The sequence below is a fragment of the Schistocerca nitens genome, chromosome 4 (assembly GCF_023898315.1).
Source record: "Schistocerca nitens isolate TAMUIC-IGC-003100 chromosome 4, iqSchNite1.1, whole genome shotgun sequence".
NCBI lineage: Eukaryota > Metazoa > Arthropoda > Insecta > Orthoptera > Acrididae > Schistocerca > Schistocerca nitens.
The window spans coordinates 741049924-741076863 of record NC_064617.1 but is presented as its reverse complement, the minus strand read 5'-3'; the positions used below and the strand labels follow the sequence as shown (position 1 = coordinate 741076863).

Here is a 26940-nt window from a genome sequence, read left to right as displayed (position 1 = left end):
TTTTTCATCTGTGTGTAAATTATCTAAACAAAAAGCAAAATATCATCGCTAGATTTTCCTGAAAATCGAGTCACTAATGAGACGGTGCTTGCATACGGGACAGGTCGGCATATGTTAAGAATTCACTGACCGCTGCTTTCCTCCTTTAGCCTGTCAACCTTCCTATGTAAATCCACATTATCAGCCTGCATTTGAGCTAACTGATCCAGCAAGTGCTGAATTGTTACCAGAGGTGGTGCTTTTTCACTTACTGCCCTTTTTTTTTAGGTATTCTGCGTACCGACAGTCTTTGCTCTACACTTTCCCTTCCTCATGTGTCCCACCAGCAGCACAACCAGCACCTGCCGTAGCCTGAATGACAACAAAATCTTGCCACGTTGCAGTGCTCCCTCACGCTGTACGTCACCTACAAACAGACATTTCAGCCACTGAAATATGAATCCAGTAACTTACTGATATGGAAGCCCATTTTCGAAACCAATCGTTACTACTCCAGCTGTTCTGGCATAATGGAGCGAAGAGGGATAAAAGTTTCAGAAATAATCGACAGTGTCTTTTGAGACGTGGCACAACTACAGATAGAACAAGGGCCGGTAAGAAAGAAAGGCAGTATCCGTTACAATGGAGCTATCCTATTTTTACCTCAAATAATGTAGGAAAACCATGGGAAACCTACATCAGGAAGGCTGTACGAAGATCTGAACCCTTCTCCCGACGTAGAGGCGGTGTCTTACCCATTATGCCATCCGCTAGCTCTCTGGAAGTGTAGTTCATGTCCTGCGTGCCTCCTGCTGTGTGCAGGGCTACGACACGATGGTGGGTGAGCGCGGCGCCCAGCTGTCGGGCGGCCAGAAGCAGCGCATCGCCATCGCCAGGGCGCTGGTGCGCCGCCCCAAGATCCTGCTGCTGGACGAGGCCACCTCTGCTCTGGACACCAGCAGCGAGGCCAAGGTGCAGGCCGCGCTGGACAAGGTAGGTGCGCCACTGACACTGGGACTCTACCTCCAGTGAAGTCTTTGGTCCTTCCAAGCCCGTAAAACAAGACATCCCGGCAAAATGTTTTAAATCAGTGACTTTTTAGGGTTCCATACATCAATCAGTAAAAACTGAACCCTTATAGGATGACTTCGTTGTCCATTTGATTGCCTGTCTGTCTGTCTCAATATCATAGACCCTTTTTCTCAGGAACAGGTAAGTCTATCAAGTTTAAATTTATGTCACATATTATGGTCTGTAGTTACTTTGAAGTAGAATGTAAGCTTCTAAGTCAATATAACCAAAAGATACGGCCACTTAAGTCGCATACTTTGATACTCGCAAACTCAGTCATCAAAACTTACACGGTACTTTCAGTTGACCTAGAATCACGAAATTTACCAAGAAGCAATGCTTCGCAATACAACTAAAGCAAAAATACCGAAAATTGTTAATTTGCAATTTGTCACGCAGTTTTTTTCATTTGTTATCAACTATATGACTATCAGACCGTGTGTTAAGACCCCATTCTCTCAGGAATGGGCAGGCATATCAAGTTAAAATTTATGTTACTTATTGAGATCTGCAGTTCTTTGGTAATGTAAAAACGATAAGAGTCTAAGTCAGTGCAATCAAAAGATACGGTCATTTATGTTACATATTTTGGTAGCCGCAACTTTACTCAGTAAAATGTAGGAGGTCCTCCCCTTGATGTAAAATATTAAAATTTTGTAAGAAGAAAGGTTTCACAGCACAAGTAGACGGAAAAGTCCAAAAATTGTTCATTTGTAATTATAACACACGAAAGAAGTATTTCTTTTGTCGTTTGTTATCCGACTTCTGACTTTATATTAAAACATTCTTGGAATCCCTGAAACCGATATCTTGTCGATAACGGGCAAATATCGTCGAGATCCTCGATTCCCAGAATGCAAGCACTTTCTTTATACATAATTAAGTTTGTACGGAACCCTCAGTACGCTAGCCGTAAACGTACCTGTGCAGTTATTTTTAGATTCATCCTTCTGTAACTTACAGCAATAAATAAACGCTTTCACAATTACAGAATTTACAGCATAATAATTAGCGCTATCTGATCTAGGTTTAATTGAAACATTCAGAAGCAGGAAATGCGTTCATCGAGCAACGGAGGGAAAAAGCAAAGATTGAACGAATGTTTGAACAAGTGTAATATTGCAGTTACATCCTCTAACTTGCACCACGATCTGACATTACTTACCATTTAGTCAAGACCAAGGGCAATGGGGATGTGAAACCTCACTTTCTAAGGCTACCGCCTTTTCAAAACAGGGACATGAAATATAGGAGGGGCGTTCAATAAGTAATGCAACACATTTTTTTCTGAAGGTTGGTTCTATTCAGGATTGCAATACATCATTTTATTCCCTATTTTTTTGGCTATAAAATTCTATTTTTCAACATAGTCTCCATTCAGTGGTACGGCCTTACGCTACTTTTTTGGGCGGGCCTTTATGCCTGCATGGTACCACTCTACTGGTCTAGGTCGGAGCCAACGTCTTGCTGCGTCAATAGCCTCCCCACCATACACGAACTGCTTGCAGTGGAGTGAATCCTACAATGCTCCAAACAGATGGAAGTTTTTTGTTGGGCGGCGAGGAACCCAGCAGACACACGCTTTTGAGTACCCCAACAGGTGAACGAGTTTGTCAGCACTACAAACAGGGCGTCTAGTTGAGCAGCGAGATGTCTGACTGTGATCCGTCGTTCACCTCGAATGAGAATGTCCGCACGTTCCACGAGCCACAGCTGTGTGCGGCCGACCGGCACACGGAAGGTCGTACAGGTTTGCACGATCTTATTACAATGATGACAGAGGCCTCGCCCAACGACGTGCCCTGCATTTGTTCACTGCCAGGTCTCCACAGACATTCTGCAAGCTTCTATGAATATCTGCGATGCTCTGATTTTCCGACAAAACAAACTCAATGACAGCTCTCTGCTTGGAAGCCAATTTGATGGCTACATATGGCGCCACCACCTATCGGAACTTCATGAAACTATAGAGGCTGTACTATACGTGGCAGTTTTTTCTATGTATGGTCCAACTTCTTCGAGCTATGTTAGTTGGCAGCGGTGCTCCATGCGAAAGCTACTTTCGTCCTTAAGTTTTGCACACTGTGTATTTCTGCAGTGGCAACCCGTTTTTAAATAATAATTCCACTGAAGGCACAATGTACGTATTACCTTGTCCTCAGGTTAAATACTGTTTCACGGAAAAGATGTAAACACTTCATAAACGGAGCGAGTTTAATAAGTGACTCCCCCCCCAAATTCAATAAGTCCCTCCAGATCCTCGAGCGCCATGCACTCCGCCTCGCCTTCCATGTACGCCTCCCGTCCCCCACGCTGATCCTCTACGACCTGATTCCTCTCTCCCATCTGCTCCTATTCCTCGAACATATCCGCATACCCTACACCTCCCGCCACCTTGGTCCCCCTCATCCCCTGGTTGATCCCTTCCTCTCCAAACCCCGCCCTCTGCCGCGCCATCACTGTTGTGTCCCCCCTACCCTCCATCTCTACACCCTTAATCTCCTTTCCCAAGGTGGCTTCCATCAACTCCCCCTCCTGGATGATGCCCTCTCTCCCTCTATTTATCCCTGCTATCAACTCTGATCCTCACCTCCCCCTCCTTTCCTCTGTCCTTTCCCTGTGCTCCCTCTTCCCCCCCCCCCCCCCGTCCATCCTGCTTTTCTCCACCTACCCTCTCTTCTTTTCTATGTCCCCTCCCTCTAATCGCCCCCCCTTTTTCTTTTCCTCTCCTCCCCCCTTCTCCCTGTCGTAGGTCCGGGTCCTCCCCCCCTCCCCATCTGCCGCTGTGTCACATGTATAGTGCTGTTATAAGTGAGTGTTCAATGTTGTGCATCCCCTGTCAGTGTTGCAAAGAGCCGCCATACTGTCGCTAGTTGTGTTTTTTATCTTGTGCGAACTGAAACCAGACTGTCACTGTGTTATTTAATTGTGCCTGTCTATTTCTTCATCCGCATCGTCACCGCAGTGTTTTTTATATTTTAAATTCCACACCTTACCGCCATTTTACAGTTTTCTACAATGTCACCGTTTTATCGCCTGTTTTTCTTGTTTGTTTCTATTCTCATTATGTTTTTTTAACTTTTCTGTAGCCTGTAGAGCAGCATATTACGCTGCTGCCAGCCCTCCCCCCCTTTTGGGGGGGGGGGGAAATTGAAATCCAATAAAGAAAAACAATAATAATAATAATGACTACTCACTACTTTCACTTCACAGTAATCAGTTATTATTAATCATTTCTCAATAATCAATGGCAACAATCAAATTATGTTTGTCCAGTGGTGGCCCACGAAGAGTACAACTCCATTAAACATGAGAATCGCACCAAAGGAATCTCTACACAACCTATAATACTCGGAGCAATATTAAAAGAGTGGATAGGTAATTAATGCCATATCCCAATCTCACGGATACAATTTGAAATAGCAAATTTGTTCCGTAAACATGAAACAAACTTCTCTCTTTCAACAGTGGATATTACGTCTAGACGTAACGGAAAGTACATCAATAGCCCTGAAAGCGTTGCAAATAAAATATTTCAGTGCACGATAAATTGCACATCGCTGAAGGTTGTCGGTTCAACTAAAGACCTAGGAATTGACCGCGCTACGCAGCCTTGCCACGGTTCGCCCCCCCCCCCCTCCCCCCGTCGAAGATTCGAGTTGTCTCTCTGGAATGGGTGTGTTGTCCTTAGCTTAAGTTTAAGTTAGATTAAGTAGTGTGTAAGCCTAGGGACCGATGATCTCAGCAGTTTGTTCCCATAGGAACTTACCACCACCACCTAGGTATTACAATTACGAACAACCGAGATTGAAATGATCATTTAGATAACGTTCTGAGGAAGTCAAACCAAAGATTGCTTTATTGGTAGGGCACTTAGAGGATGCAACGGGTCTTCTAAAGAATATGCTTGCACTGTCCTTGTCTGCCCTCTGCCAGAGTACTGCTGGGCGATATGGAATACTGTCAGATAGGATCGACAGAGAACATCGAAAAAGTCTAAAGAAGGAAATCTCGTTTTGTATTATCACAAGATAGGGGAGAAAATGTCACGGATATGATAAAGAAGGTGGGCAGTCACTAAAACAAAGGCGTTTTTTCTTTGCGGTAATAACTTTTCGCGAAATTTCAGTCACCAACTTTCTCTTCTGAATGGGAATATATTTTATTGACGCCAGCCTACATAGGAAGAAATGATCAGCCTAATAAAATAAGAGAGGTCAGAGTGTCGACAGTATGACGGCAGAGAAATAGAAAGCGGTTCGATGAACCATCTGCCGAGTACGTAAGTGCGAACGGCAGAGAAGTGTAGATGTAGACGTAGATACTGTCCTAGCTTAATCCCGATCTCACCAAAGTTCTTGTACATGACATCCTGGAAGTGACCATCGAAGCGTGAAATAGGACTGTTTTCGCCTCCGTAGCGTAGCCGCCTACCACGCAAGGGGCCCAGGTTCGATTCCCGGCAGGGGACTGGGTGTTGTGTGTCTTTCATCATCATTGACTCGCAAGTCACCGATGTGGCGTCACCTAAAGAGGACTTGCAATACGGCGGCCGAACTCCCCCGAATGGGGCCTCCCGGCCAACAATGCCATACGATCATTTCATAGCACTGTTACAGGCAGCATCCTCCTGATGTACGTAGCCTGACGACTCCAGAAAAGCAAGCCAGCCCCGAATATCATGAATAACCAGTGAGTTCTAAAACAGCAAACAGGGTCTTTCTCTGACTTTCAGAGGGACAAGACAGAATTCTGTCGTTCAAACACATGATTGATGAGACAACTATGCGTCCGTAGATATCGACTACAGATTTACCTTCACTTTACCAGACAAAGAATGCAGTACGATTGCCGGTAGACAATCGAAGTACAGAACGACTTTGGAATAATTGACCGGTTTGCAGTTCACGTAAAAAGAAATTCCTTGAATGGCGACTTTGAATGTATGTCTCTTAACAGGATGCAATCTCTTGATAATAAAGCGAACAAGCTCAGATTTTTCCACACGATATTGGTTACAACAGCACAGATATCCAAAGAAAATGCACTCTAAGAGAAAAAAAGGTACACAGCGAAGGCATTATCCGAATGGGAAAAAATGGTTCAAATGGCTCTGAGCACTATGGGACTTAACTTCTATGGTCATCAGTCCGCTAGAACTTAGAACTACTTAAACCTAGCTAACCTAAGGACATCACACACATCCATGCCCGAGGCAGGATTCGAACCTGCGACCGTAGCGGTCGCGCAGTTCCAGACTGTAGTTCCTAGAACCGCTCGGCCATTCCGGCCGGTATGCGAATGGGAAGGATATCAGTAGATGTAATGTACATGAACAGACAAAAAGTGACTACAATTTCAGAAAAATTAGATAATTCAATCAAGAGAAAGGGCTTCACGAATTGAGCTAGTCAATAACGCTTTCGTCCACCTCTTGCCCTTATCCAAGCACTTATTTGGCTTGGCATTGGTTGGTAGAGTTGCTGGATGTACTCCTGGGGGACATCGTACCAAATTATGTCCAACTGGCGCCTTAGATCGTCAAAATCGCGAGCTGGTTGGAGAGCCCTACTCATAATGCTCCAAACGGTCTCAATTGGGGAGAGCGGACGGGCATTATCTTGCTGAAATGCAAGTGCAGGATGGCTTGCATGAAGGGAAACAAAACACGTCGTTGAATATCGTCGATACATCGCTGTGCTGTAAGAGTGCCACGGATGACAAACAAACGGGTCCTGCTATGAAAAGAAATGGCACCCCAGACCATCACGCCTGGTTGTCGGGTGTTATGGCCGGCGACAGTCATGTTGGCATCCCACTGCTGTCCGGGGCATCTCCAGACGCATCTCCGGCCTGGATTTCTCCCCTGCTGAGAAAGTTTGGAGCATTATGGGCGGGGACCTCCAACCATCTCCGGATCCTGACGATCTAGCGCACCAATCTGACAGAATTTGGCACGATATCCCTCAGGAGGACATCTCTGTCAATCAGTGCCAAGCCGAATAGCTGCTCGCATAATGGCCAGAGGTGTACCAACGCTTTATTCATGTGCTCGATTTGTGACGTTCTTTGTCTTCTATAGATTAGCCAGTTTTTCTGAAATTGTAATCATTTGTTTGTCTGTATGTGTACACTACATATGCCGATTTCCTTTCGGATATTTCTTCGTGGTGCGTCGTTCCCTTTCTTTTTCTTAGTTTGCTTAGAATGTATTTCAGAGTCTATGACCTGTAGTTGAGCATCGCTGGCAAAGTCCCGAGCAGTACAGCAACGCGAGACGACGAATCGGGCCGAGTCCAGCGAGTGGAGCGATGCCGTGTAGCGGCAGTAGTGTGGGAAGGCGCTGAATTCACCACTCTTACATGTCTTAAGCTTGACACCTCCATCTGTATTTACTGCTTTTATTCATATGCAACAGCGTTCGGTGATACAATTTACGATCTTCAGGCACTTCTATGACTTTGCGTGACCATGTTGATACAGGGAATCATTATTATACATTCTGTAGAAGATTCAAACACATCACCAGCCGCTAAACTGAAGCTTAGCCTATGGCGTAAACGGTGGCAGTGCATCAAACTGGAGCTTGTTGTGTTGCCAATTTTGCACGTACGAGAAGATCGTTGCCAGACAGAGATTTCATACAAAACGAATAGGGGAGAACTGAAAAAGGAGTTACTTGTATATTGGCATACTGCATACTAGCTGTCGAAACCGCTTTTTTATACTTACACCTATCAGTAGTAGAATTATTCTGCTCGAACTATAAAAAAGTATCCGTCACTACTGCCCCACTGCCCCTCCGTTGCTCCAATAGCAGCTACTAGACCATTTTCATAATAGTTGAGTCTCCCCCCCCCCCCTCACGTCACCCGTCACCTGTCCCGGGTCTCTTTGTAGTCATGAACTAAACATGAGCAACAACTACTTTCGAGTTTTGTTGTGAGCGTAAGTACAAGTAACGCGTTGTGAAGGCTTCAGAAACTATGTACACGGCTATGCTATAACTATGCAGGCCAGCTTGGGTCGCACAACCATCATCGTGGCTCATCGGCTGTCGACGGTGCGGAACGCAGACAGGATCGTGGTGCTGGCGGGAGGCAACGTGGTCGAGCAGGGCAGCCACGACCAGCTGATGACGCTGCAGGGACACTACCACACGCTCGTCACGGCTCAGCTGTCCGCAGACCTCATGGCTCCGGAACAGAAGGGTAAGTTCCAGCACTAAAGAAGTAAAACAAATTCCTCCTATAAGAATACAATATTGACGTCTAAGTACCCATTCATCAAATCCATACTCGCGTAGAAGTCCTTTTCGACGAGTGTTAACTTGCACAGCATTCATACAGACACCACTTATTTTGATTGTATTTGATGATTTTTCTCGGGTTTATTCCGACGAATGCGGTATGGCTGAAGTGCTGAAATTCCATTCGAGAAGACTGGGGCTCAGTTCTATATCAGTCTATCCAGATTTAGGTTTTTCATGTTATAATCGCAAATACAACACTCTTTCTTTGAAAATGAAAAGGCAATTTCTTCCCCTTCCTTGTATTCGGGACATTCAAATGAGGCGGAGGTTGTAAAATGTAAACCCCCGAAGGGATCGTGATGTAACGTCCTGCAGAAGCAGGTGTGGTCCATATAAAGCGATGGGTCCCCAAACTCACTGCTAGTGGGACATGTGCGCACACCCATGCGACGACAGAACGAGCACGTGCACGCGTCCATCATCCGCTGCACTCACAAGGAGACCACCCAGCAATCGTACTTTTTTAATTTTTTTTATATTTATGGTACGTGAAGTTCAGAACATTTATATCAGTCATCCAAAGTAGTTCCATACAAGCTTTAAAAGTTTTCCAGAAAATCGATTTTGAAGTTTTCCGAGGGACTTTAATTCGCTAAACTAAAGGCGATTTTTCATGACCGGCTGTGCGGCTCACTTGGTAGCGTAGGACACTGGTGATCAGGTAATTAGTGGATCGCTGGTTCGCATATCGATATGGTGTTTTTCTTTTTTCATTCAGTTTGAGTACATACATTATTTAAGTGTAAAATTCATCAAATGTATGCTAATTAACACATATCGAGTCAACATACACTCCTGGAAATGGAAAAAAGAACACATTGACACCGGTGTGTCAGACCCACCATACTTGCTCCGGACACTGCGAGAGGGCTGTACAAGCAATGATCACACGCACGGCACAGCGGACACACCAGGAACCGCGGTGTTGGCCGTCGAATGGCGCTAGCTGCGCAGCATTTGTGCACCGCCGCCGTCAGTGTCAGCCAGTTTGCCGTGGCATACGGAGCTCCATCGCAGTCTTTAACACTGGTAGCATGCCGCGATAGCGTGGACGTGAACCGTATGTGCAGTTGACGGACTTTGAGCGAGGGCGTATAGTGGGCATGCGGGAGGCCGGGTGGACGTACCGCCGAATTGCTCAACATGTGGGGCGTGAGGTCTCCACAGTACATCGATGTTGTCGCCAGTGGTCGGCGGAAGGTGCACGTGCCCGTCGACCTGGGACCGGACCGCAGCGACGCACGGATGCACGCCAAGACCGTAGGATCCTACGCAGTGCCGTAGGGGACCGCACCGCCACTTCCCAGCAAATTAGGGACACTGTTGCTCCTGGGGTATCGGCGAGGACCATTCGCAACCGTCTCCATGAAGCTGGGCTACGGTCCCGCACACCGTTAGGCCGTCTTCCGCTCACGCCCCAACATCGTGCAGCCCGCCTCCAGTGGTGTCGCGACAGGCGTGAATGGAGGGACGAATGGAGACGTGTCGTCTTCAGCGATGAGAGTCGCTTCTGCCTTGGTGCCAATGATGGTCGTATGCGTGTTTGGCGCCGTGCAGGTGAGCGCCACAATCAGGACTGCATACGACCGAGGCACACAGGGCCAACACCCGGCATCATGGTGTGGGGAGCGATCTCCTACACTGGCCGTACACCACTGGTGATCGTCGAGGGGACACTGAATAGTGCACGGTACATCCAAACCGTCATCGAACCCATCGTTCTACCATTCCTAGACCGGCAAGCCGGCCGAAGTGGCCGTGCGGTTAAAGGCGCTGCAGTCTGGAACCGCAAGACCGCTACGGTCGCAGGTTCGAATCCTGCCTCGGGCATGGATGTTTGTCATGTCCTTAGGTTAGTTAGGTTTAACTAGTTCTAAGTTCTAGGGGACTAATAACCTCAGCAGTTGAGTCCCATAGTGCTCAGAGCCATTTGAACCATTTAGACCGGCAAGGGAACTTGCTGTTCCAACAGGACAATGCACGTCCGCATGTATCCCGTGCCACCCAACGTGCTCTAGAAGGTGTAAGTCAACTACCCTGGCCAGCAAGATCTCCGGATCTGTCCCCCATTGAGCATGTTTGGGACTGGATGAAGCGTCGTCTCACGCGGTCTGCACGTCCAGCACGAACGCTGGTCCAACTGAGGCGCCAGGTGGAAATGGCATGGCAAGCCGTTCCACAGGACTACATCCAGCATCTCTACGATCGTCTCCATGGGAGAACAGCAGCCTGCATTGCTGCGAAAGATGGATATACACTGTACTAGTGCCGACATTGTGCATGCTCTGTTGCCTGTGTCTATGTGCCTGTGGTTCTGTCAGTGTGATCATGTGATGTATCTGACCCCAGGAATGTGTCAATAAAGTTTCCCCTTCCTGGGACAATGAATTCACGGTGTTCTTATTTCAATTTCCAGGAGTGTATTTAATGAAAAATGCACATCTTCTTGCTTCTTATTATATATCGCATGCAAAACTTCAGTTTTCATTGGAAATATAAATTCTTAATTATCGACATTTTATAAAAGATCTTTAATACATTTGTAATGTTTTCCTTTCGTTAAAGCGATCTTTATTAACAACTTGTTATAAAACACCAATAATTAAGAATTTACATTTACAATTGGTGCGATGTACATAAATTAGAAAAGAGAAGACATGCATTTTTTATTTCAGTGTTGATTATTTGTTTTAATTAGACTATATTTGATGAATTTTATAATTAAGTTATGTAGGTATTCGAACTGAACCAAAAAAGTTATAACGAAAGGAAAAACCAAACCAATATTGAAACCAGCTATCGCTTCAGTACCCAATTAGCGTTCTCCGACACTACCCAGTGAGAGACGCGGCCTGTCGTGAAAATCACCTTAATTTTAGTGAGCCGCGCGGGATTAGCCGAGCGGTCTAAGGCGCTGCAGTCATGGACTGTGCGACTGGTCCCGGCGGAGGTTCGCGTCCTCCCTCGGGTATGGGTGTGTGTGTTTGTCCTTACGATAATTTAGGTTAAGTGGTGGTAAGCTTAGGGACTGATGACCTTAGCAGTTAAGTCCCATAAGATTTCACACACATTTGAACATTTGAACAATTTTAGTGAATTAAAGTTCTTCAAGAACCTTCAAATTCAATTTTCTTGAGAATTTCTTTAGAGTTGCATTGACTGCTTGATGTGACTGATATTCGAGTTATGAACTTCACATAATATCATGATGATGTTGACGTGGTCTTCAGTCCAGAGACTGGTTTGATGCAGCTCTCCATGCTACTCTATCCTGTGCAAGCTTCTTCATCTCCCAGTACCTACTGCAACCTACATCCTTCTGAATCTGCTTAGTGTATTCATCTCTTGGTCTCCCTCTACAATTTTTACCCTCCACGCTGCCCTCCAATACTAAATTGGTGATCCCTTGGTGCCTCAGAACATGTCCTACCAGTCGATCCCTTCTTCTAGTCAAGTTGTGCCACAAACTCCTCTTCTCCCCTATTCTATTTAGTACCTCCTCATTAGTTACATGATCTACCTATCATTATCTTCAGCATTCTTCTGTAGCACCACATTTGTACAAATACTTTCAGAAACGACTTCCTGACACTTAAATCTATACTCGATGTTAACAAATTGCTTTTCTTCAGAAACGCTTTCCTCGCCACTGCCAGTCTACATTTTATATCGTCTCTACTTTGACCATCATCAGTTATTTTGCTCCCCAAATAGCAATACTCATCTACTACTGGAAGCGTCTCATTTCCGAATCTAATTCTCTCAGCATCAACCGACTTAATTCGACTGCATTCCATTATCCTTGTTTTGCTTTTGTTGGTGTCCATCTTATATCCTCCTTTCAAGACACTGCCCATTCCGTTCCACTTCTCTTCCAGCTCCTTTGCTGTCTCTGAAAAATTAGAATGTCATCGGCGAACTTCAAAGTTTTTATTTCTTCTCCATGGATTTTAATTCCTACTCCGAATTTTTCTTTTGTTTCCTTTACTGCTTGCTACAACCCTGTCTCACACCCTTCCCTACAACTGCTTCCGTTTCATGCCCCTCGATTCTTATAACTGCCATCTGGTTTCTGTACAAATTGTAAATAGCCTGTCGCTCCTTGTATTCACCCCTGCCACCTTCAGAATTTGAAAGAGACTATTCCAGTCAACATTGATAAAAGCTTTCTCTAAGTCTACAAATGCTAGAAACGTAGGTTTCCCTTTCCTTAATCTATCTCCGAAGATAAGTCGTACGGTCAGTATTGCCTCACGTGTTCCAACATTTCTACGGAATTCAAACTGATCTTCCCCGAGGTCGGCTTCTACCAGTTTTTCGATTCGTCTGTAAAGAATTCGCGTTAGTATTTTGCAGCCGTGACTTATTAAACTGATACTTCAGTAATTTTCACATCTGTCAACACCTGCTTTCTTTGGGATTGGAATTATTATATTCTTCTTGAAGTCTGAGGGTATTTCGCCTGTCTCATACATCTTGCTCACCAGATGGTAGAGTTTTGTCAGGACTGGCTCTCCCAAGGCTCTCAGTAGTTCTAATGGAATGTTGTCTACTCCCGGGGCCTTGTTTCGACTTAGGTCTTCCATTGCGCTGTCAAATTCTTCACGCAGTATCATATCTCCCATTTCATCTTCATCCCCTTCCATTTCCATAATATAGCCCTCAAGTACATCACCCTTGAATAGACCCCGTATACAGGGTTAGTCACCTAACGTTACCGCTGGATATATTTCGTAAACCACATCAAATACTGACGAACCGATTCCACAGACAGAACGTGAGGAGAGGGGCTAGTGTAATTGTTTAATACAAACGATACAAAAATGCACGTAAGTATGTTTTTTAACACAAACCTACGTTTTTTTAAATGGAACCACGTTAGTTTTGTTAGCACATCTGAACATATAAACAAATACGTAATCAGTGCCGTTTGTTGCATTGTAAAATGTTAATTATATCCGGAGATATTGTAACCTAAAGCTGACGCTTGAAACCTCCGACGTTCAGTTGCGTGTTGTAACAAACACGGGCCACGGTCGGCGAGCAGCATCTGCAGGGAGATGTTTACGATGACGACCGTGTTTACGAGTGTGGCTGTAGTGCACTGTTGTGGTTTGGTCTAGCTGTCGCAGTGTCCGCATGTAGCGCTTGCTGCTTTTGTTATGCTGCATTCGTCTCCGCACGCAGACCAACTGTAGTACATCGTGTTACCAGACGTCTGTGATAGTGTAGTGTTGTAGGAACTGTGACCATGGTGTATTCGAACTATGAAAAGGCGGAGATGATACTCATCTATGGCGAGTGTCGACGAAATGCGGCTGAAGTCTGCAGAGTGTATGCAGAATGGTACCCGGACAGAGAGCATCCAACGTGCCGCACATTGCAAAACATCTACCGCCAACTGTATGCAACAGGTATGGTCGTAGCACGCAAACGGGTCCGTAACAGGCCCGTCACAGGAGAAGCGGGTGCAGTTGGTGTGTTAGCTGCTGTTGCCATGAACCCACACATGAGTACACGGGACAATGCGAGAGCCGGTGGACTGAGTCAAAGTAGTGTCATGCGCATACTGCATCGTCACCGCTTTCACCCGTTTCATGTGTCGCTACATCAGCAATTACATGGTGATGACTTTAATCATCGAGTGCAATTCTGTCAATGGGCATTAACAGAGAATACGTTGCAGTTCTACCTGTTTACCGATGAAGCGGGTTTCACAAACCACGGGGTAGTGAATCTACGGAACATTCATTACTGGTCCGTGGACAATCCTCGCTGGCTCAGACAGATAGAGCGCAAGCGACTGTGGACTGTAAATGTATGGTGCGGAATCATTGGCGACAACCTCATTGGTCCTCACTTCATTGCAGGAGCCCAAACAGCTGCAACATACATCGCGTTTCTACAGAATGATCTGCCAATGTTGCTCGAAAACGTCCCACTGGAAACGAGTCGACGTATGTGGTATCAGCGTGATGGTGCACCTGCACATTCCGCAATTAACACTAGGCTGACCCTTGACAGGATGTTCGACGGGCGTTTCATAGGACGTGGAGGACGCATAAATTGGCCAGCCCGTTCTCCTGATCTTACACTTCTGGACTTCTTTCTGTGGGGTACGTTAAAGGAGAATGTGTACCGTGATGTGCCTACAACCCCAGAGGATATGAAACAACGTATTGTGGCAGCCTGCGGCGACATTACACCAGATGTACTGCGGCGTGTACGACATTCATTACGCCAGAGATTGCAATTGTGTGCAGCAAATGATGGCCACCACATTAAACATCTATTGGCCTGACATGTCGGGACACACTCTATTCCACTCCGTATTTGGAAACGGAAACCACGTGTGTACGTGTACCTCACACCTCATGGTATTGTACATGTGCGTCAGTGAAAAAGACCAATAAAAAGGTGTTAGCATGTGGACGTAATGTGCTGTTCCAGTCTCTTCTGTACCTAAGGTCCATCACCGTTCCCTTTGGATCCCTACGTAATTCGGCGCTCTCCGATGCACACGATCGAACAGCGGAAGAGTGGTACTCAAGCGTAACTTTAGGTTACAATATCTCCGGATGTAATTAACATTTTACAATGCAACAAACGGCACTGATTACGTATTTGTTTATATGTTCGGATGTGCTAACAAAACTAACAGGGTTCCATTTAAAAAAACGAAGGTTTGTGTTGAAAAACATACTTCCGTGCATTTTTTTTATGGTTTGTATTAACCAGTTACACTAGCCCCTCTCCTCATGTTCGGTCTGTGGAATCGATTCGTCAGTATTTGATGTGGTTTACGAAATATATCCAGCTGTAATTTAGGTGACTCACCCTGTATACTCCTTCCACCCTTCTGCTTTTCCTTCTATGCTTAGAACTGGGTTTCCATCTGAGCTCTTGATTTTCATGCAAGTGGTTCTCTTTTCTCCAAAGGCCTCTTTAATTTTCCTGTAGGCAATATCGAGTGAGGTATGCCTCTACATACTTACATTTTTCCTCTAGCCATCCCTGCTTAGCCATTTTGCACTTCCTGTCGATCTCATTTTAGAGACGTTTTTATTCCTTTTTGCCTACTTCATTTACTGCATACCATAAATACAAAAAATATATAAAAATCCGATTGTCACTTCGTTTCCCTGTCCCGAGAACAAAGAAATAGAGGCTCCAACAGAAGAGCAAAGTGGTGTATTGCGTTTCGTGGCAGTGGAAGGAGTGCGGAGAATGGAAATTCATCGAAGAATAGCACAAGTGTACGAAGGGCACTGAAGTCGTTGCAAGGATCGAGGATTGGCACAAGCGAATCAAGGAAGGATGGATGTCGTTGGCCGCTGACACACGATACCATTGTCCAGCAAGTGGGATGCACTCATTATTGAAGGTCGACGAGTTACGGAGCGGCCAGTGCCCCAGAGGTAGGAGTGAGCGAGCGTCGGAGTCGCAACAGACATGCAGTGCTCTATGTACACCTATGCCATTCTTTGATCAATTTCCGTTCTCCGCACTCATTCCGCTATAAAGACACACTCTGCTTCCCTTTGACCTTCTTTTAAAGCCTCCATTTCTGTTTCCATCCCTACTGAGTGCGATGATCGACTGATGCGTAAACGTGCTCTCTCTGCCGTCACGTGGGTGTGCGCCTCTACACGCCTTTTTCCGTACGCAATGGCATTACGATCCCTTCACACGTTTTCATTTTACAACCTCTAGCTCGTTTGTTTTCGAATGATCCTAATATGTGCTTCGTCTCTAAAGACCTCTTGACCGACGGGACGCTAAACACTCTTCACGGGTGACCTTAGAAGGTACTTGAACGTGGCTGAAACAGTCTGTTAGCTAGAGTTTGGTGATCCACTTCGCAACTGTCGTGTAGGATGCGGTCCTCCCAGCTGCAGCTTTGTGGGGAAGCTGGTCTCTGAATTCTCCTAGTAGGTGAAATATAATGACAGGAATGGAAAGTGTTACAACTTGAAGTACCTTTCCGATATTCATCAAACTTTCTGGAAATGTTCGTCGTATAACAGGTATTAAATAACTAAATTTGCACTCCATTTGGAACTGTCATCAGTCGTCAGCATCAGTACAAGGTGTGACGCTCGCGGGGCTCGAATACGGTCATTTATTCGTGGAAGCAAACAGCCTTCGAATGCTATATTGAGGAATTTCTTGCGATGCCTGTAATATAAGTCTCTATTGATGAAGATTGGTGGCTGGTGATTGATATGAAAGTATACGTCTTACTATTGCATCCCAGACGTGGTTTGCAGGTGACAGATCAGACCAGTCTAGGATCTGTAGATTGCTCAAGGGGTTTGTAGTGTGGACTGGAGTACAGATTATTGCATTATCCTGCCGGAATGTACTCTCTGGTGCCCTGGTTGTGGAGGGCATGATAACAGGGTGTATCATTTTTGCCACGTGTTGAGGAGCATTCAGTACATTCAGTATGCCTTCAACAATTACCAGATCTATCTAAGAGCTCCCCACAATAACATCACAGTAATAAGAGAAACTTTTCCTAGATAATTTGAGGATACATAGGTGCCGATATCACACACACATACAGAGGCGAGAGTCTTCGATGAACACAACAGAATCTCACTCGAAGTCCCATCTGACTCTGGTTCTACGCCACCCAAGACACTGGTTTTGGCGGTAAAGTAAACGACGCACTAGAACTCGAGATCTCAACCCAGCTTCCAGTACACTGTTTCCGACGTTCGTGGCGACGCTCTCCCTGTGAGCTCTGCTCAGGTTTCAGCTGTTATTGTACAAATGTATGTTCGTCAGAGCCATCTGAACAATCCTGCGATCTTCTCGAAGGACAGGCGCTTACTCCTCTTGTAACACAGTTGCCCGAGTCCATCTCCTCGCCATTCGTTCTGTGATCGCTCTAGTGCTGTCAGTTATCTGTGCGAACTGTCAGAATCTGCTCCCATATCCCTCATGCCAGTGATTCGGCCGCTCTCAGAGCCCGAAAGAAGGCAATGAGCTATGCATGCTGTGTTGTAGTCTCCACACAAAAAGCCCAATAATGTTACGAACACTCAGTAGGCAACGCACTCAGCCTATTCTTCACCTGTAAAATGACTTTCCTCCGTACTGAAAATGAGCTCACATAAGGATGAAATTTTAATCAATATTTCCCGTTTGACTGACAATACTGACTTTGGTAGCGTTCGGCTCAGGTGCTCATGGTGCTGCATTTTCCATTTCAGTCCGTTTATATTGCTGCCACTGTCGTTCAGTCCCTTTGGTTGGCGATAATAATGGCAAAGAAGGCGACTTATACAAGAAGTACACGTAAACATCATTGTCCATAAGAGATATTTAGATGCCTCCGTATGTTCCATCACTCTTTCATTCTTTAACTTACTCATTGCATTTTTAAAATGCCAAATTGAAGCAGAGCCATCAATAACGCTCATAGAGCGAAATAATTTACTGCCTCAATGAAGTTTTTGTGACCAGTTTATGTAAACTGTATACAATGCTACACGGTAGCTAGTCTGCTTAGATGATATTATTCAATAGAATTAACTTTAGTTAATTCTACTTAACATGGCTGTATATAACCATTCAAATTGGCACACTGAAAAATCACTGTGTTTTAGAAAGTATTTCGATTAACAACAGATCCATCTGTTGACTTATATGATTATTCGGGATTTTATAGGTACGCATGCGACAGCACATACGGGGCCCTTACCTGGGGTTCTGTTTGAGACAGAAAGGTAGATTCAAGTTTTGGGAAAGCCCTTGGGCTGTGGACCATTTATATACCTAACAGAAGGGACTTCTTACTGTAATTATCCTACACATCGTCCGCACAAGCCTTGAAGGCCCAACGGTACCGACCGGCCGCCGTATCATCCTCAGCCAGTACGCATCACCGGATGCGGATACGGAGGGGTATTCGATCAACACACCGCTCTCCCGGCCGTTGACAGTTTTTGTGACCGGTGCCGCTACTTCTTAATCAAGCAGCTCCTCAATAGGCCTCGCAAGGGCTGAGTGCACCTCGCTTGCCAACTGCAATCGGCAGACTTCAACGGTGACCCATCCAAGTGATAGTCAAGCCCGACAGCGCTTCGATGATCTGATGGGAACTGCTCCGGCATATGGAGTAAATCCGTTGGTTCTTTTTTCATTGTACGTGGTCTACGGTGAGCTTTAAGGGGCGTATGGAGACTCGATTTAGTTTATGGGCGGTTCCTGAGAAAACCCGAAAAACATGGTTTTCTAGTATCAAAACGGTGCAGCGGATTCTGCTATGCACAGCAAATGGCTGAAATTTTTACGACATATTCATAAGATTCCGATCTCGAACAATTTTGAAATTTTTCTTGACGTGATGATCCGTTTCTGAGATTCAGAGGTTCAAACTTACCCTACTTGCACACGTAAAACCTGGTATGAAGCGAAAAGTAATTTATGAAGCGACGTATCACGGAGAACAATGCTGTAAAGTGTCTCCATTATCATCAGATTGGTTGTGGGAACCCCATGTTGTAGTACTGAACCATATATAACATTTTTGTGCACGTAAAATCCGGTCTGAGGTGTAAAATTAGTTTTGCAATTTCATATCACGTACCAGTTTTTACTGGCCAAAACGTTTCTTTTTATTTGAGTGACATGCCCAGCTGTGGTAGAGAAACGAAGAAAACCAGTGGAAAAATGCTCCTGTCGGAGACCAAAAAAGGCGAATATGCTCCTATTTAAAAGACTTTCACTTGAAAGTGGGGTACCAGCTGCCTCATTCTGCATTCCTCAGCAACTTTAAAAATTTTCCCAAAAATTTTGACTTGCGAACATATTCGGGCTATTTTTAATATACATCTCGTATCTCACGCCCACAAGCTCCCCTAACCGTAACAAGCTTACATCCACTAGTTCATCCCTACAAGTTGCTCATTCACATTCACATCCACATCCACTTGCCCTTACCGACTCAGTCATTCAGCCTATCTCATTGTCATTATCTCTTTGTATCTTTATGCCACTTTCCCCTGTCTCACAGAAAGTTTCATTCGTTCTGTCCTGCTACTACTGTCTCCTGTCGGTGTCTCCCTCTCGCTCTCTCTTCCTGCTACCTGTCTCATTCATTCCTTCCCACTGCTGCTGTCTCTTCACACTGTCACCATCTCTCTCTTCCTCGCTCTCATTGTCATAGACCATCTCTCATCACCACTGTATCTTGTCCATTTGGAGTTACAATACCTCGAAAATGTAAGAGTAGAAAAGAAACAACTTAAAACAATACTAAAAACGTAACTTGATTATGTTTATAAATTACTTCCTCAAGGAAATGACCTTATTATAAGATTTTGGATTTTTTTTTTCAAAGAGATTGCAAAACTTAGTGACTGCAACAATGACTAAATATCCATTTCATTCGGTTCTTTAAATATCGGAAAACCCTTCATGTTATATTTCATATACTCACCAGCAGAATGCTTTCCTTAGTTATTGAAAACGTAAGATTTTGGAGTAAAATCGTTTCAGAAATGTCTGTATGATTTATTTCGCTCTTCACTGTAAGATCACATTAGATACCGCTTTCATTCCATAGACCAAAAAATGAGATGATTCTCGTGGGTTTGGAACATGTCAAATGGTTCAAATGGCTCTGAGCACTATGGGACTCAACTGCTGTGGTTATCAGTCCCCTAGAACTTAGAACTACTTAAACCTAACTAACCTAAGGACATCACACACATCCATGCCCGAGGCAGGATTCGAACCTGCGACCGTAGCAGTCGCACGGTTCCGGACTGCGCGCCTAGAACCGCGAGACCACCGCGGCCGGCAGGAACATGTCAGAAAGTACAACATAAAAATCATAGAACATTTAAATATAATACTCACTTCCCTGGAAATTGTCAGAATACGTGAATACATTACAGCACACTGGAACTGCTAATATTTACAGAAGTAATACGCTGGCAGAATGAAATATATTTATGTACTTTCCATAGACCCAAAAATGAGATGATTCTCGCGGGTGTGGAACATGTCACAAAGTACAACATAAAAATCATAGAACAATTAAATATAAAAGTAATACGCTGTCAGAATGAAATATATTTATCTACTTTCAATAAGTTTATCATGCACAAAATACCTAATCTTAACGATGGTGTCCAAGTGCTATCAAAACTGAAATCTAACTGAAATTTTTACTTAAGCTGGTCTAACAGTCTCTGTTAAGATATTTCATCTAAGAATATGAGTTGCCTACCAAAAAGCCTTCCAAATTCAGTTTAAACTGTGCTTTATCTGAAACCAAGTTTTTAATGTTGCTGGCAATTTATGTGAATCTGGGTTCCTGAATATTGGATCCCTTTTTGAATCAAGGTAGGTGATTGTAGGTCTTTCTATACATTGTTCTTATTCCCAGTACTTAGAATACCGCCGGCCGCGGTGGTCTAGCGGTTCTGGCGCTGCAGTCCGGAACCGCGGGACTGCTACGGTCGCAGGTTCGAGTCCTGCCTCGGGCATGGGTGTGTGTGATGTCCTTAGGTTAGTTAGGTTTAAGTAGTTCTAAGTTCTAGGGGACTTATGACCTAAGATGTTGAGTCCCATAGTGCTCAGAGCCATTTGAACCATTTGAACTTAGAATACCCAATTCCTTGAACTGGTTTCTTCATGGTATTCTTCAATTTACACCTAAATGAGTATTATTACACGCTTTTGCACTCCATAAACTTTTTCTCTTTCATCCTTTTGGCCACAAAAACTTTTTCTCTGTTTGACAAAGTACCCCAAAATATGATCCCATATGACACAAAGAATGAAAGTAAAGAAAGTATGCATGTTTTTTTATATTTATTTGTTCTACATCTGATATAATTCTTACTGCAAATACGGACCTGTTTAGGCGCTTCAGCAATTCTGTGATATGCCCCTATCAACTGAATTTATTATCGAGTTGTATTCCCAGGAATTTAACACTGTCAACCTCTTCTATCTGCATGCTTCATATATTATACAAATGCTGGAAGGAAATATCTTACAGGTTCTGAAATGCATATAGTGGGTCTTTTCAAAGTTTAATGATGATGAATTAACTTTAAAACAATTATTAAAATGCACTGTTTGTATCATCTGCAAAACAAACTAACTTAGTATCTGGCAACGTAACAGACATGAGGTCAATAATGTACACAACAAAATGCAATGGACCCAAGATGGAACCTTGAGGAACACCACTTGTATTAATTCCCAGTCAGATAAATACTGGTTGCTCACTCCACAGATATTTCGCAACGGTACTCTTTGTTTCCTGTTGGTTAGGTAAGAGTCAAACCATTTTGCAGCACTGACTGTGACACCATTCCATTCTAATTTACTTAAGAGAATGCAGTGATTCACGCAGTCAAAGACTTTGGACAGGCCACAGCAAATGCCAGTAGCCTCTAATTAGTTATCTAGTGAATTAAGCACATCCTCACTGTACGTGTGAATGGCCATCTCTGTATCGGAGCCCTTAAGAAGCCTAAAGTGTAACTTGACAGGATATTATTTGCAGTCAGAAGCCCAAAGCCAACCTTTTCCCATAATTTCGAAAAAGCTGGCAAAAATGAAATTGGCCGATATTTGACGGTATTCTTTGTCCCCCTACCTGTAAAGGGGCTTAACTTCAGCATATTTTAGCCAGTCTGGAAATGTTCCGCTGATAAGAGATTGATGACACAAATAACTTTAGAAAGAACTGAACTCACATGAACAGTCTCTGATTAACTTCATTGATATGTTATCAAAACCATAGAGTACTTTGATTTTTTAAAGGATCTTACGAGAGACGCTACTGCTTTGGGAGAAGTGAGTGTCATTTCCATTATACTGAAGTTATTTGCAGAGACTTGTCTCAGAAATTCCACTGCACTGTTTACTGAATCTAATAACCCCAATCTGTCAGTAACAGAAACAAAGTACTTGTTTAAGAGGTTTCCAACACTATCTGCACATGTTATCAGCGTCTCATTTATTTTTAGAGCTATCTGTTCCTCTTCCTTTCTGGCCCCACTTGTCTCTGTCTTGACTATATCCCACGTACACACATCAAAAAAAGTTTTGCATCATGATGGTTCCGAGAGTTCTGGAACCTGTACTGAAAATTGGAATAGATATCAACATAAATATCATTTCCACCCTTTTTATTGCCCATGAAAACTACGCATTGCATGTCGTACCACCATACAGTGATACCTTCAGAGGTGGTTGACCAGATTGCTGTACACACCGGTACCTCTAATACCCAGTAGCACGTCCTCTTGCAATGATGCATGCCTGTATTCGTCGTGGCATACTATCCACAAGTTCATCAAGGTATTGTTGCTCCAGATTGTCCCACTCCTCAAGGCGATTCGGCGTGGTTGGTGGGTCACGTCGTCTATAAACAGCCCTTTTCAATCTATCTCAGGCATCTTCGATAGGGTTCATCTCTCGAGAACATGCTGGCCACCCTAGTCGAGCCATGTCGTTATCCTGAAGGAAGTCATTCACAAGATGTGCACGATGGGGGCGCGAATTTTCGTCGATGAAGACGAATGCCTCGCCAATATGCTGCCGATACGGTTGCACTATCGGTCGGAGGGTGGCATTCACGTATCGTATAGCCGTTACGGCGCCTTGTATGACCACGCGCGGCTTACATCGGCCCCACATAATGCCACCCGAAAACATCAGAGTACCTCCACCTTGCTGCACTTGCTGGACAGTGTTTCCACGGCGTTCATCCTGACCGGGTTGACTCCAACCACGTCTCCGACGACTGTCTTGTTGAAGGTGTATCCGACACTCATTGGTGAAGAGAACGTGAAGCCAATCCTGAGCGGTCCATTCGTCATGTTGTTGGGCTCGTCTGTATGGCACTGCATGCTGTCGTGGTTGCAAAAATGGACAATGCCATGGACGTCGGGAGTGAAGTTACGCATATGCAGCCTATTGCGCACAGTTTCAGTCTTAACACAACGGCCTGTGGCTGCACGAAAAGCATTATTCAACATGGTGGCGTTGGTTTCAGGGCTCCTACGAGCCATAATCCATAGGTAGCGGTCATCCACTGCAGTAGTAGCCCTTGAGGAGCCTGAGCGAGGTATGTCATCGACAGTTCCTGTCTCTCTGTATCTCCTCCATATCCGAACAACATCACTTCGGTTCACTCCAACGCCTGGACACCTCCCTTGTTGATAACCCTTCCTGACACAAAATAACACTGTGGACGCAGTCAAATCGCGGTAATGACCGTCTATGCATGGTTGAACTACAGAGAACACGAGCCGTATACCTCCTTCCTGGTGGAATGACTAGAACTGATCGGCTGTCGGACCCCCTCCGCCTAATATGTGCTGCTCATGCATGGTTGTTTACATCTTTGGAGGGGTTCAGTGACATCTCTGAGCAGTCAAAGGGACTGTGTCTGTGACACAATATCCACAGTCAACGTCTATCTTCAGGAATTCTGGAAACTGGGGTGATGCAAATCCTTTTTTGATGTGTGCAGTTTCTGTTTTGTTGCCTGATGTACTTATCTTTTTCTCATAATAAAGCTGCTTAGATTTCTGGATTACCTGCTTCAATATTTTGCAGTATTCTTTGTAATGCATTACAATGCTAACATGAGAGCTGTTTCGAGATAGTAGATACAGTTTCTTTTTCGTACCACATAATACCTTTATTCTTTGTATAATCCATGGTTTATTTTTAGACTTCTGTTTAATTTGAGTAACCTTAAGGGAAAACAATTTTCAAATAAGGAAGTAACTTTATTACTGAATGCTTTGTGGTTTCCATTTGAGTCAGGAGTGTTGTAAGCGCTACAAGTACTGAAACGTCCCCTTTTGAACAATTTTATACAACTATGCTTAACCTGACACACAATATTTTTAGCGCAACGCAATCTGACTTTCAATAATCTCTACAAGAGAATGGCCCTGACTAACATTAACCTGTACTTTTCACAAATCACTTACCTCACAAAAATCTTCGCTGCTCAAGCTACTGCAATACAGCGAGCGCCACTACTGCCAACTAAATAAAAGATTCAGACTATGGAAGGCACTAACTACTGATAGGGATAGTTAGCAAATGAAAGATATTAATAGAGAACAAAGAATGTATTTACCTTGATATTGTCATATATATAGCAGTTCATGACAAATTACAAAACTCCGCCATCTCTCTCCCCACATCCACCACTGCTGGCGGCTCACCTCCAACTGCGCAACGCTACGCGCTGTTAACAGCCCAGCTGCCCAACACTACAATGGCGAGTATTACAACAATGCAAAGCAGTCACAGACTGCACACAGCACAGCCAGTGATTTTCATACAGAGGTGGCGTTACCAATAAAAAAACCTAAACAGCCTACTTACAGTACACTTACCTGTTCTGTTAACATAATTTTCACTCCCATTTTCTCGTTTAATTAGTAATTCGTTGCTTTTGAAAAGAATAAAAAATATGTAAAAACACTTTCGGCGTCGCTATAACGACAAAGTGTAAGCATGCGTTGGATTAAAATACGACTCAACCTTCTCAGCTGCTGCTGAAGGTGGCCTCTGTGAATATTTGTCATCTAGGCACATAGAACGGGTGCAATCGTCAGCATGACATTATAGTAACGGTGAATAGTTATTTGCACACTTTGATGTGGATTGAGTAAGTTGCAATTGTAATACACTTTCTCATAAAAAATGTGGCAACACGCTCGCGTTTTACATAGTTGTTTCTTAGATTAATTATACCAGTCCATGAAAGAGCCGATTTCGAGACAAATGCCAATATATGTCAACGAGGTAGCACTGACATCAGTATGAAGTGTTATCGCAGTTGGTATAAATTTATTTCAAATGTAAACTTTTCGATTTAGTCTCTGTCTGATTGGCAGCAGATATCACATATGGCCTATCTCAACAAAAACACGATACTTCATCACGTTACGTCTTGCAATTCTCTGTAAACTCGTATCTGTTAAAGGAAGTGCTCCACATGTCATCCTCCCATTTGAATGCAATGTTGTACTCGTTTTTGCAGTGCTTTAAGAATCATCTTCTGAATCTTGACAAGGCTGTACAGTTTGCTACTCCATTTCTTCGGCCTTATGGGCGAGAGACCTGTACATATTTCAGATTACCCCAGAAGAAGAATCCAGAAGATTGAGATCCAGTGATCATGGACGTCATGGTACAGATCCGAACCCGTACCTTGGCCTCCATTTTGGATCCTATTGGCGGATTCGATGTCGTCTTACATCAGCAACCAAATATAGCGGTGCCCAGAGTCTATGTGCCACAATACCGTATCGTGGCCCATGTTTGACATTTGAGCTGTATACATGGGGAATTAATCGACAAGTTTAGATTTCTCATACAATTGTACCAAATTTTGTCTTTTGTAAACAAGTCAGTGACAGCTTGTAGTGAGACATTCGCAACCATCTCGCTAACGACACTTGCAGACACATGTCTACCATATTCAAGTCAGCGAAAGAAGATCCATGACAGGCAGCAGTGTTGTTTCCATCTTTCAGCCGTGTAGCACTAATGGCATCTGGAGAGTAGTTTGCGAACAGAAACTGGGGGAAGTTAGCCAACTACGCAGTTTACTGTAAGTTTCGTGTGCCACAAAATTTCTCTGTGTCACCACTCAATTTTATTCAAATTGGGAAAATTAAATATAAGAAATGAATTAATCACTGAACTGGTAAGCATAACTAACGTATTAATATTAATACAAAACAACCAAGTGAATATATGGAATGAACATATGGGAACAATTTAAGTATAATCGTTAAATCAAATAATTCAGAGCAAGCAGGAGCTTAAGCCTCAACAAAAAGAATTAGATAATCAAAGTCTACAAATATAAGGCTTGCCTTTTGCCCTTCAGATGTATTAAAATAATCTTACAAAAGCGGACGGCTTTGTCTGAGAAACAGTCATCACAGTTTAACGTAGTTTATTAAAATAAAACATCATATTAAAAATTCACAAAATAATTCCAAACTGTTATCTGTCGTTGCCTGTTACGTAATTTACTAACTCACTTACATTGTTATTATTATTATTATTATTATTATTATTATTATTATTATTATTATTATTATATTGAGTGCTGTGTGGTATATTGCAGTGATGAATGAAAAGGAAATCTTCGGCTAGCGTGGGAAAAGTTCACACAAACATACACGATTCACACACAAGAAAAGAGATAAAAAGAATTTTGCCCATTACAGTAAGTCAGAGGCTCAGAGGTTCATCACTATAGGTCTGGTTAAATTGTTGTGAACAAGAATACTATGGAACACTTTCGGACAAAGAAATTTATCTGCATCACCTTGCACATGAAACTAAGCAACGCTGGCGTGAAACACCCACAAATGCTGTGAGTATTCATCAATAAAACAAAACCATTAAGACTCGTGAAAACTTCAAGAACACAAATATAAATCGTATAGACACACATAGCAACTATGCATCATGAGTAATTAAGAATAAAACTTATTCAAGATGGTGCTGAAATTACACACTGTGACATTACACAGTTGCTACCACAGCAGACAGCC

At 43.8% G+C, this 26940-nt stretch overlaps 1 protein-coding gene across 2 annotated transcripts in view; it reads left to right on the top strand.

Annotated features, from left to right (window-relative positions):
- Positions 1-26940, top strand: part of LOC126252982 (ATP-dependent translocase ABCB1-like) — a 251623-nt gene that overhangs the window by 166240 nt on the left and 58443 nt on the right. For both annotated transcript variants that reach the window (XM_049954010.1, XM_049954009.1), the window contains 2 exons: positions 802-972; positions 8066-8261. In XM_049954010.1, coding sequence (XP_049809967.1) covers positions 802-972; positions 8066-8261 — 367 coding nt within the window. The remainder of the gene's footprint in view (positions 1-801; positions 973-8065; positions 8262-26940) is intronic.